Source organism: Nerophis ophidion, linkage group LG07 (assembly GCF_033978795.1).
Source record: "Nerophis ophidion isolate RoL-2023_Sa linkage group LG07, RoL_Noph_v1.0, whole genome shotgun sequence".
Lineage (NCBI taxonomy): Eukaryota > Metazoa > Chordata > Actinopteri > Syngnathiformes > Syngnathidae > Nerophis > Nerophis ophidion.
Genome location: NC_084617.1, coordinates 35,310,200 through 35,322,680, shown reverse-complemented (window position 1 = coordinate 35,322,680; position 12,481 = coordinate 35,310,200). Strand labels below are relative to the sequence as shown.

The 12,481-nt window shown below is 39.1% G+C and overlaps 1 protein-coding gene across 12 annotated transcripts in view; it reads left to right on the top strand.

Moving 5' to 3' along the window:
• The window catches only part of LOC133556297 (potassium channel subfamily T member 1-like), a 320,711-nt gene that overhangs the window by 33,851 nt on the left and 274,379 nt on the right, over positions 1-12,481 (top strand). For 8 of the 12 annotated variants that reach the window (XM_061906091.1, XM_061906096.1, XM_061906089.1 and 5 more), the window contains exons 2-3: positions 5,762-5,810; positions 7,316-7,486. In XM_061906091.1, the coding sequence (XP_061762075.1) occupies positions 5,762-5,810; positions 7,316-7,486 (220 nt within the window). The remainder of the gene's footprint in view (positions 1-5,761; positions 5,811-7,315; positions 7,487-12,481) is intronic. The other 4 variants (XM_061906103.1, XM_061906090.1, XM_061906098.1 and 1 more) reach the window with 1 other exon arrangement.

Genomic DNA, 12,481 nt, shown 5'->3' with positions numbered 1-12,481 from the left:
CTGTGGTCTGTTCCAACCACAGCTGATGAACAGATGTTTTCTGGCAGCCCAATAATGGTTAAGAAACACTGCTCTGAAACGTTCATCGCCAGCACTTTGATGTCGTCCGAGAGTTTGTACTTTCACAGTGAAATGGTAAGAGCGTGTCCCTAGGCTCTATTAGGCGCACTCAAGGCTACCCACGTTGTGCTACGCGTCGCCATTGTGCCCACTGTTGGAGGCTTTAGAGAGGAATACAAACAGGGTGCCGAGACGCATAAACCACACAGCTGGCCATGGAAAGCCTTTTGTAAAATAACATCGACAAGGATCCGCTCAAGTACACACACTCGCACTAGAATTAATCGCCTCATGTTCAGATGGAAAGAACACTCATTCTCAGGTTCATGTGTGACTGGTCACAATCGCATTCTCATCCATGAGGACTTCAGACTCTCTGGCAATGTTTCCTCCAATTTGTCATGTGTGAGCAAATGCAAAAACTCCCTGAGCATTCAGTGGAGCACATGTGAGCGACATCAGACGTGCACACCTGTCCCAGAGTTCAATGTTTTATTATTGGAATCAAATGACAGCAGTCATTTCCATGAGATTATTTTCTAATATAAGTGTTTTGACCCAATTTTAATGACAATAACAAAACATACTGTTTTTTATGAACTCTTTACTAGTATTGTATGTCTGGGAGGGGGTTCCTGCTTTGGAAAATATTTGTACCCCTTTCGCATTTAAACATTCACATGTTGCACAATGAGATGTAAGCATGGGATCATGTGTACATTCCTGTAACTTTCTGTTTGTGAATTATATTTTTTATAAGTATTTATTTAATATAATAACAGCATTTCATGAAGGTGCCGGACGAGGGAAAAAAATACTTTTCAGTCTGAGCCTGCGCCCCTGGAGATGGGTTTCAGACTGAGGCCAAGGGGAAAAAAAGCCTCATAGCCATAGCACACATACACATGTTTGTTAGAGGGAAACATCAAATGAAATTAAATAAATTGTATATATATAGCGCTTTTTCTCTAGTGACTCAAAGCGCTTTACATAGTGAAACCCAGTATCTAAGTTACATTTAAACCAGTGTGGGTGGCACTGGGAGCAGGTGGGAAAAGTGTCTTGCCCAAGGACACAACGGCAGTGACTAGTATGGTGTAAGCGGGGATCGAACCTGCAACCCTCAAGTTGCTGGCACGGCCGCTCTACCAACCGAAACAAAGAACACAAAGGTCATTAAAGACATTAAAATAACAGAGCTGAGGCAACCAGCCATTTCTACACACAGCCAGAAAAGTAACAACAACAAAAAAAAAACACAAATACACTGTGGTGACCTCTGTGGTGTTCCACACCATCGTCTGCTGGGTTGGGGGGAACATGGCCAGAGAGAAGAGCAGACCCAACAAAGCAACCAAGAGAGCCAACTCCACCCTCCGTCGCCCACTAACTCTCGGCTAGTGTCCAGGATGAGCGAAGATACGTCTAAGGAGACCGAGGTGTTCGATACCTGCTCAATCAGCCAAGACACTGTGAAGCTTGTCCGTCCCGGCGCCCAGTGCTAGCTCCGCAGCCCTGTCTCTTCATCCACATCTCCTCCAGTCTCTCCAGACCAGAGTGGAAGAGACCCAGCAGCTGGTCTCCATGGCCAAAACGCTCCCGGGAGGCAGATCCAGAAGTTCACAAAAAAGCACCGCAGAATTCCGTAAGTGCCGCCCCTTGTCACACAGTCCCACAAGGTCCCCAACGAAAAGGCAAAAAAACAAAAAACAAAACACATGACAACAAGAGAAGAGCACAGAGCTCCTGCCACCAGCAGCCACTACAGCAGCGCCATCTTGGGAAAAAAGATGGGTAGCACTTTTTCATTGTATTGTGCCTGTCAAATAAATAAGTAAAAAATGAAGATAATATTTATCAATGAAGTTTCTTGATAAATGACAACAGAATATGCACACACTTGATTCATAAATAATAAGTCACAGTGTAGTGACCTGTAATGACACATGATTTGTGATGTTGGAGTTCAACTTTTTGTGTGGCCGGATCAGGCCCATAAGCAGGTGTTATACGGCCCGCGTGATAAGTTTGCCAAGTTTTAAAATGAGCTGCATTTTTTTGAATGAAAGAAACTGCTGTTCTAAATGTGTCCACTGGATGTCACAATAGCAATTCTGCTAGGACTAGCAAGAAGTACAAAGTAAAGCATGGCTTCAGTTCCTCTCCCTCGACCAAATTGAAACTTAAAACCTGCTGTTGTATGTATTCTGCTTCGTACACATCCTTATTTGGCACTGTTACTCCCCCAAAACGTCAAAAACGAGAACTTAACCCTTTTGAATAGTTTTTACCTCCGTTTCTTACGGTTTGTTGAGTTAGCAGTGGATTGATACCTGGACATGACAAATGAGGTATTTGATACCTCGAAGAATTTACATGTTGTGTTTTTTGTTCAATCCTAGAAAGACTGTGACTTAAACCTTAATCCTGACTTTATAGATAGACTGAGACAAAATATAAATCATTGGGTTTTTGAAACTGCTCCCATTTCCTCAGAATTTTCAACAAACTTCAAGTGTTTTGTCCAGAGGATTATTTGTGATTTGTACATTTTCAGAATGTGATTGTTCTATTTTTGGCCAAAGTCAGTGTTGGCGTTAGGAATTTTCAAAATGGGGTCCCACGGACCCCATCAAATCATAAAAATAGAGTCCCACAGTAAATTTTTACATTATCCTGTTATCAAAAAAAAGTAAAAAAGAGAATAAGCGGTAGAAAGAAAAAAAATGGATGAATGGTTATCTCACATTTTGTATTTTGTTTTGCAAAGAGTTTGTCATAAACGTTACTTAATTCATAAAAAAATATATATAAAAGAAAACAATTTTGTATGCATATGTAAATTTAATTAGTTATAAATATGCATTCACTTTTGTATTTACTCCGTCTTCAATGCATCTAAACTTTACCGCTGCCGCCCCAATATAAAAGTTCTCTGGCTGACGAGGGCCACTGACACATCTTATCTCTGCATATTTTACTAGAATACCCTGTGAGCATCACATATTTCAAAATCAAGTACCTACTGTACTGTTGTTGAAATACCCTTTTTAGAGCAAATATCTATCCAAGCGACCACTTTGCTATTGCCAAAATTTGATTTGAAGGGTGTTTCAACAAGTAAACAGTACAGTAGGAACTTTATTTTGATATTCTGTATGTAATGCCCATAAGGGTATTCTCGTAATATATAATATATGTATATATAATATATAGGTATATATATATACATATATATATATATATATATATATATATGTGGGTAGACATTAGCTCTAAAAAGGGTATTTCAGCAAGTCAAAAGTATAGTAGGTACTTGATTTTGATATACAGTCGTGGTGAAAAGTTTACATACACTTGTAAAGAACATAATGTCATGGCTGTCTTGAGTTTCCAGTAATTTCTACATCTCTTATTCTTTTGTGATAGAGTGATTGGAGCACATACTTGTTGGTCACAAAAAACATTCATGAAGTTTGGTTCTTTTATGAATTTATTATGGGTCTACTGAAAATGTGAGCAAATCTGCTGGGTCAAAAGTATACATAAAGTAATTTTAATATTTGCTTACATGTCCCTTGGCAAGTTTCATTGCAATAAAATGCTTTTGGTAGCCATCCAAAAGCTTCTGCTTGAATATTTTACCACTACTCTTGACAAAACTTGTGCAGTTCAGCTAAATGTGTTGGTTTTCTCACATGGACTTGTTTCTTCAGCATTGTCCACAGGTTTAAGTCAGATTTTTTGGAAGGCCATTCTAAAACCTTAATTCTAGCCTGATTTAGCCATTCCTTTACCACTTTTAACGTGTGTTTAGGGTCATTTACCTGTTGGAATCCCCGACTGCACCCAAGACCCAACCTCCGGGCTGATGATTTTAGGTTGTCTTGAAGAATTTGGAGGTCACCCTCCTTTTTCATTGTCCCATTTACTCTCTGTAAAGCACCAGTTCCATTGGCAGCAAAACAGGCCCAGAGCATAATACTACCACCACCATGCTTGACGGTAGGGTGGTGGGATTAAAGGCCTCACCTTTTTTCCTCCAAACATAATGCTGGATATAGTGGCCAAACAGTTCCATTTTTGTTTGTTGTTGCAGTGAAACTTGCCAAGGGACGTGTAAGCAAATATTAACATTGCTGTATGTATACTTTTGACCCAACAGATTTGCTCACATTTTCAGTATACCCATAATAAATTAAAAAAAGAACCAAATTTCATGAATGTTTTTTGTGACCAACAAGTACGTGCTCCAATTACTCTATCAAACAAAAAATAAGAGTTGTAGAAAGGATTGGAAACTCCATGACATTATGTTCTTTAAAAGTGTATGTACACTTCTGACCACGACTGTATGTACTGCTCATAAGGTAATTCTGGTAAAATAAGTGATGTGTAAATATCCAAATATTACATTGACTCACTTCTTCTCAGGCAACATTACAATTAATGACGATTTTAAATAAAGGAATACATCCAAGCACTTTATAAATATTGATTATGTGGAGGAAGAAATAACTGTTACAAACAAGAAAGAGGTTTTATTTCATCAACATGGGACTATCGACAGTCCTTTTAATCCCATTAATAACACAGAAAAGGAAAACTGTCATTCTCTGGACACGATAAAGTCTTAACTAATGTCAAACACGTAGCCTTACAATAGCCAGGAAGATAAAGTGTTTGTCACACACCTAGTAATCCGCCGTGGACCGGCAAATATAAACAAAAAAAACATCGGTGGAAAGCGATAATCAATAAATAAAACCAAGCAAACCAAAGTTGTGACCCGGAGAAGGCATGGTCGGTAAAAAATAAAATAAAAACTGCGTCCCGGTAAGCACTCACTTCTGGAAATGCACCTCCTTTCTGATTTCAATGCGTGAAGACACAAAAAGTGCGTTAACGCCAACATTGAAAGTAAAACAAAGAAATCAACCTGGAGTTGTCTTTATTTTAAAGTTATCATCTCATGATTTTACCATTACGGCCCACTAGTAAATAGATTTTCCTCCACGTGGCCCCTTAGCTAAAATGAGTTTGACACCCCTGCTGTCAATGCATCACTGGCTAAGTGCCTCATGTGCATGTGTTGGCGCAGGTGAGGAAAATGTGAGCGGGTGCTGTTGGTATGACAAATGACAAAGTGGGATTTGAGCTGGTGTTTATGGCAGAAACTGACCAGTTTTGCTGAATAGACATTTTTTTTACCAATGTTTTGGTCACGTGTTTGTGGCCGACAAAAAAGAGTTTTGCTCAACAAAGTGATGGAAGGAATTCATGTCCTCCTTAAAGCGTCTTGACAGACGTTACAATAATTGAAGAGTGCTGACAAAAACTGTTTTCTCACTTACATTGAAAACTGTTATGCGCTTGATATTTATTTGATTTTGTGCGTTCCGTCGAGGAGGCGTGAGCGGTGCACAATTGCACAGGTGTGCACCTTAGAGGGAACGTTGCTCTCCAGTGAGCTGAGGATTATTGTTATTCCACTTTAAAAGTAATAGCAAAGGAAACATTAGTGGAAAAGGTAATAAAGGTTCAGCACATGGATATTAAATTGTTTTGCTGCAATAATACAGCTGAGCGCAGATGTTTGCTTGCAGAAGCAGCAGTTGTGATCGTATTACATGGACTTTCTTAAATAGGTGCATGTTTAATAACTTCATCTCTCTCTTTCCCTCACTGAATGCTCCACCAGAGGCAGCCATGAGCCCTCCACGCCGATCATCGAGTTCCCATGGCGACAGGTAATTTCCCCGAAGCGCTTCAATTTTAATCATGTTAACCACAAAGAACACATACTCATAACAGTATTAGGCTGTGACATAACCAGCACTCTAGTATCTTTAGCTGCTCTACTTTCACTTTGTTGTTTTCAATTATTTATGCTATATCACACCAGTCTCTGTACATTTGATTCATGTTTAGATTTTTTGCATTATGCACCCCTTGATGTAATTACTTTTGCTATTTTGGGTTTTATTAGCATTAATATTAGGAACACTGACAGTACAAAAATTGCAATAAAAATACAGCTTTTGAGAATTGAGTCATTAAAATTAATAGAATAATGATGTTTTTGTAAATGCAACAATTTCCACATATGCCTGAACTAGAATTGTCCTGATACCAATATTTTAGTACCGGTACCAAAATATATTTGGATAGTTTTCGGTACTTTTCTAAATAAAGGAAAAGACAAAAAAATATCATTATTGTTTTTATTGTAACAAAAAATCTTAGGGTACATGAAACATATGTTTATTATTGTAATTTAGTCCTTAAATGCCTAGTGGTTAGAGTGTCCGCCCCGAGATCAGTAGGTTGGGAGTTTTAACCCCGGCCGAGTCATACCAAAGACCATAAAAAAATGGGACCCATTGCCTCCCTGCTTGTCACTCAGCATCAAGGGTTGGAATTGGGGGTTAAATCACCATAAATGATTCCCGGGCACGGCACCGCTACTGCCCACTGCTCTCCTCACTTCCCAGGGGGTGATCAAGGGTATGGGTCAAATGCAGAGGACAAATTTCACCACACCTAGTATGTGTGACAATCATTGGTACTTTAACTTAACTTAACTTTAAATAAAATAGTGAACATACTAGACAACCGGTCTTTTAGTAGTAGGTAAACAAGCAAAGACTCCTAATTAGTCTGCTGACGTATGCAGTAACATATTGTCATTTATCTACCTATTACTTTGTCTACATTTTGAGGGACGAACTGTAAAAATTGATTATTAATCTACTTGTTCAGTTAGAATAGAATAGAAAGTACTTTATTGATCCCTGGGGAAAAAATCAGCACCACAGTTTGCTCACAATAGACAATAAACACTTCGGTATTTGAATAATATAAACACAGTCTATTGTACAACATTATTCACATGTGAATATTATAAATACAGTCTATTATAAAGCATTATTCTAATGTGAATAACATAAATACATTCTATTATACAGTATTATTCACATGTGAATAATATAAATACATCATACAGTTACTGTTAATATCTGCTTATTTTCTTTTTTAACATGTTCTATCTCCACTTCTGTTAAAATAAACTAATTACTTATTGTTCTCTTCTTTGATACTTTACATTAGTTTTGGATGATACCACACATTTATCGATCCAATACCAAGTAGTTACAGGATCATAGTCAAAGTCCTCATGTGTCCAGGGACATATTTACTGACTTTATAAATATTCTCATGTATTTTTCCTCATGTTTCTTTTGTGTCCTCCCAGCAGGCCCTCCACTGAGTCCCTGCAGAGGAACAACAGCAGCAACTCGGGCGTTATCCTGGACATCTCGGCTCTGAAGATGGCAGAAGTGGACACAGAGGTGCCTCCCCTTCCACCTCGCTACCGCTTCAGGGACCTCCTGCTGGGCGACCAGAACTTTCAGAACGATGACAGGTAGCGTGAAAAGCTCTCGGGAAAGACGCCGCCCGAGGATGTTTCTTTAAAGCCTGTGTGCGTGCGTGTGCGTGTGTGTGTGCGAACTGTACAAAGGAGTAAATGATGGCTGTCGTTTGAGAAGCAGATGTTATAGGATGCCTCTGAGGAGGAAGAATGAACTAGGTCTCTCTCCATGGTGCTGAAATGATGCTGGGAAGGACCATTTCAATGCTGCCGCAGACCAAATGGACCGTAGACTTTCTATTGCTTTGTCGGATTACAGACGCCATGAGGCAGATTAGCACAATTTTGAAAGAGAAGCACTTTTTTTCTTGAAGTTAGCATGCAGTGGAACCACAAATGTTCCTGAGGTTATAGGATTCAATCTAAAAAGTTCCCAGAACTCCCACAAAACTTGAACTATTGTCTCGTGAGACCTCAGAATGCACAGATGAATTGTGAGTTTGGCTTTTTCTTTGACTTACGGTGACTAGGGATGGGCACTGAAGACTCGCAAACGGTGAGAACCAAAGTGAACATCTCTGCTTCACTTAAGTGCTGAATTAATGCAGACTCAGCAACCTGTAACAAGTGCATTGTGGTAATATTGTACACATAACGTATGCAATGTAATAGTAGTGATATTGTACAAGTAATATAATATAAATAATATCATAGTAGTTAAAGCTGCAGCTATATATGTATTTATTTTTAAGTTACGGTAAGTGACTTGTTTACAAAAGACATTCAAAGTACAGTATATCAAACAAAACCTTTAACGATGAGACTCAGTGGCGCCCCTGAGTCATTGCAATGACAGAGGAGTGAATGCTTTTCTTTTTTAACTCATGTTTATATTATTGTTCCCTTTTACTCCTTAGTACGCTATTTTGTTATACAGAACATTCAAACATCACAGAACATGATGTCACAAGGCTAGGTCGTAAAAGGAAGTGACGTAAACACTAGGGGTGTAACTGTACACAAAAATTTGGGTTCGGTACGTACCTCGGTTTAGAGGTCACGGTTCGGTTCATTTTTGGTACAGTAAGAAAACAACAAAATATACATTTTTTGGTTCTTTATTTACTAAATTTGTAATCAATGGCTTTAACCTTCTAACATTGGGAACACTATAATAATTCTCCCCACGTTAATCCACATTAAACTGCCTCAAGTTGTTGCTTTGATTAAATAAAATGACAAAACTTTTCTTGTACATATAAAAAGTGGAACATTAAACAGTTTCAAGTCAACTCATCATTCTTAATTTATTACAGCATTTGGGAAGCCTGTAGTTGACTTTTATTATGTAAATGTTATATTTTTGTCAACATGTGATAGCAGGGACCCTGCCATTCAAAACTAGGCTGCAACATTACTAATGATTAATATAACTATAGCTGAAAAAATAGTACAATAGGAGAGACTATTTATCCTTGAACACCATGGAGTTCATGTTAGTTCATGTGAAATAACAGACAGACAAGCCTTTGCTGCCCCTAACACACTCACACACTCACACACTCACACACTCACACACTCACACACTCACACACACACACACACACACACACACACACACATGCACGCACACAGCAAAATGAGCTTACGTTAAGTTGAAAGCTAATTAGCCTTCACATCAAGCCAGAACTGCGAGTGAGCTGAGCTGCAGTTTAAGTTTCTAGAACATGGGTGTCAAACGCTGGCTCGCGGGCCAAACATGGCCCGCCGTGTAATTCAATTTGGCCCTTGAGGCAATATCAAATTAACATTAGAGCTGGCCTGCCGGTATTATACAGCGGTGGTGCCACTGTAACACTGCATTCAAAGCTAATACTCATATTTGCCAACCATCCCGATTTTCCCAGGAGACTCCCGAACTACACTCCCGAACTACAGTCCCCCTCCTTGGGAAACCATTCTCTCTAATTTCTCCCAATTTCCACCCGGACAACAATATTGGGGGCGTGCCTTCTAGGCACTGCCTTTAACATCCTCTACAACCTGTCATCACGTCCGCTTTTTCCTCCATACAAACAGCGTGCCGGCTAAGTCACATAAGATATGCGGGTTGAGCACACACACACACACAAGTGAATGCAAGGCACACTTGGTCAATAGCCATACAGGTCACCCTGAAGGTGGCCGTATAAACAACTTTAACACTGTTACAAATATGCCCCACACTGTGAACCCACACCAAACAAGAATGACAAACACATTTCGGGAGAACACGACAGAACAAATACCCAGAACACCTTGCTGCACTAACTCTTCCGGGACGCTACAATATACACCCACCCGCTACCACCAAACCCCGCACCCCCAACCTTGCCCACCTCATTGTTATTTTATTTTCAAATTTATTAGCCTGTGGAAAAAGTTAATGTTGATGTTTACTTCAAGAGGCTCCAAAGACAAAAGAGGCATTCATTTCTTTATTCAAATTTGATTTAATATACCATTGATGTTTTTTCGTTTGTTTTTTGAAAGTTGATTTTGCACTATTAAGTTATGTAAGCATTGCTTGTTCCATATTCGGTGTTAAAGCAAATCAGTGTAGCAAACTGAGCAATAATTAGCGTTTTATTCATGCACTTTCTCTTGCCACTTCAAGGCTTGAATGTTTGATTCATTCATTATTGTTATCTTATTTTCAAATGTATTAGTAGCCTGTGGAAAAAGTTTATTTTGATATTTACCTTAGAAGGCAGCAAATTGAAAAGAGGCATTACATGTTTATTTAAATTTTATTTGATATGCCATGGATATGTTTGTAATTATTATTATTATTATTTGAAATTCCATTTTGCATGTCACTATAAAGTTATATGAGCCATGCTTGTTCAATATTCAATGCAAAACCTGGGTCCCTATTAAAACATTAATTTGTCCAACCTTAGCCCTCGGCTTTGTTCAGTTTTAAATTCTGGCCCACTCTGCATTTGAGTTTGACACCCCTATTCTAGAAGGTGAACGGGCTCATAGTGATGCTAGTAGTAGTTGTGGCTGGGAGGTGTTTTTGAAAATTTGGGGAGAGTACACTGTACGCTGCTAAACACATATCTGTTTGACGCTGAAGCCTTGACTACATCGCTCTGAATACGCACTGCTGATTGGCTTTGTATGTAACCAATCAGTTGGTTGTGTGGGCGGGACAATGATGGGTGCTCACACAGAGGCAGAAAGCAGAGCAACTTGTTAAGACTTTAGCTTGCAAACTTGTTCGATACACCTCTGAACCGGACCGAAACCCCCGTACCGAAACGGTTCAATACAAATACATGTACCGTTACACACCTAGTAAACACCTTTTCTTGTAACACACTAATGACAGTTATGCAAGCGAGGTTGAATTCACAAGCCCCAGTAAATATGAGCATCAGTAATACAAATCGCTTTTTGTGCATTCTCCATGTTCTATAGCACAATGATGACAGTTAGGTGTGGATTTTGTCGAGGTCAGGAGATGTACCGTATTTTCCAGACCATAGGGTGGACCGGTCTTATTTACGGAGCTCACTTTCGACATCCTCTTCTGATCATCTTTGTTGTAGCGGTGTAGCGTGCAAGGACGGTAGTGGAAGAAGTGTCCAAAGATGGAGCTAACTGTTTTAATGACATTCACACTTTACTTCAATCAATAGCAGAGCAGCATCTCCTCATCCGTGGCTCACTAGTGCAACAACAACACCCGAAATGTGTCCCGTGAAAAACTGTCCAACCGGAACTTTTTAATAACTAAAGTTCCTTAGGTGAATTATGTAGACTGAATACACCGGTATGTTTTAGTGCTTTCATGGCGAGTTTACTGACAGATATTAGTCAGAACTTTACACTACTTTGTATTATAAATGGCAACAGTGGAGGATGAATGTCACAGAACAAGAAGATGGAGAAAAAGAAGATTATCTACTACGTAGTCGGCAAGGACTACAATGGCAGACTCGCGCACATTTTCAGGACTTATGCAGATACTAAATGCAGATCAGCAGGTACAAGAAGGTAAGAAAATCTTATTTTGTATAGTATTGTTATAATATACTGTATGATAATACTCCTTTGTTGAAGCACAGTACGCTCCATCAAGCGGTGCGTCTTCATAGCTTACCAAAGTTCTACTAAAACATCTTAATCGATTCTTGAGAGCTGTGTCTAATGTTCTATATTTTCAATGAAAGATAAAACATTTTGATGTTATTTACTTGAGTCATATTGCAGTCTATACATATCTCTTATGTGTGACTGCCATCATATTGCAGACTACACGTATCTCTTATGTGTGACTGCCGTCATATTGCAGTCTACACGTATCTCTTATGTGTGACTGGCATCATATTGCAGTCTACATGTATCTCTTATGTGTGACTGCCATCTACAGGGCACACTTATCATTTCATCATGTACCAAATGAAATTGCTTCGAGGTTGGTAAGCACAACCAAAATTATTCTGTACATTAGGCGCACTGTCGACGTTTGAGAAAATGAAAGGTTCTTAGGTGCGCCTTACAGTCCGAAAAATACGGTAAATGGACTATTGTTGACAGGTTGTGGATGTTTTCAAGAAGGTTTTATTGGTCAACAGATATATGACTCCCATTAGCTCTACTGTTAGCCACCTGCTACTTGCCATTTATTACACATTAAAATGCAAAAGAAGATGTTTATTGTTTGTTGAATGGATCCCCATTAGCTGACGCCAGGGCGACTGCTAGTCTTCCTGGGGTCCGTATAGGAGCATACAAAATTAAAATACAATGAATGCATGCATTACCGAACATTATACAATGGAGAAATACAACATAAGATAAAAAGCTAGTTAAAACCAGTATTAAAAAATTACGTCATGTGGCCAGCTGCAATTGGTGTATCTTCAAAGCTGTCTTGAATGACAATTTCCTTTTTAATGTGAGATGGCAACCCATTCCAGAATGATATACATTATACATGACTGTATGTTTGAGGAGATTGTTCCTGGGAGCAGGTAGTGCCAAATAGGCATTGCTGGC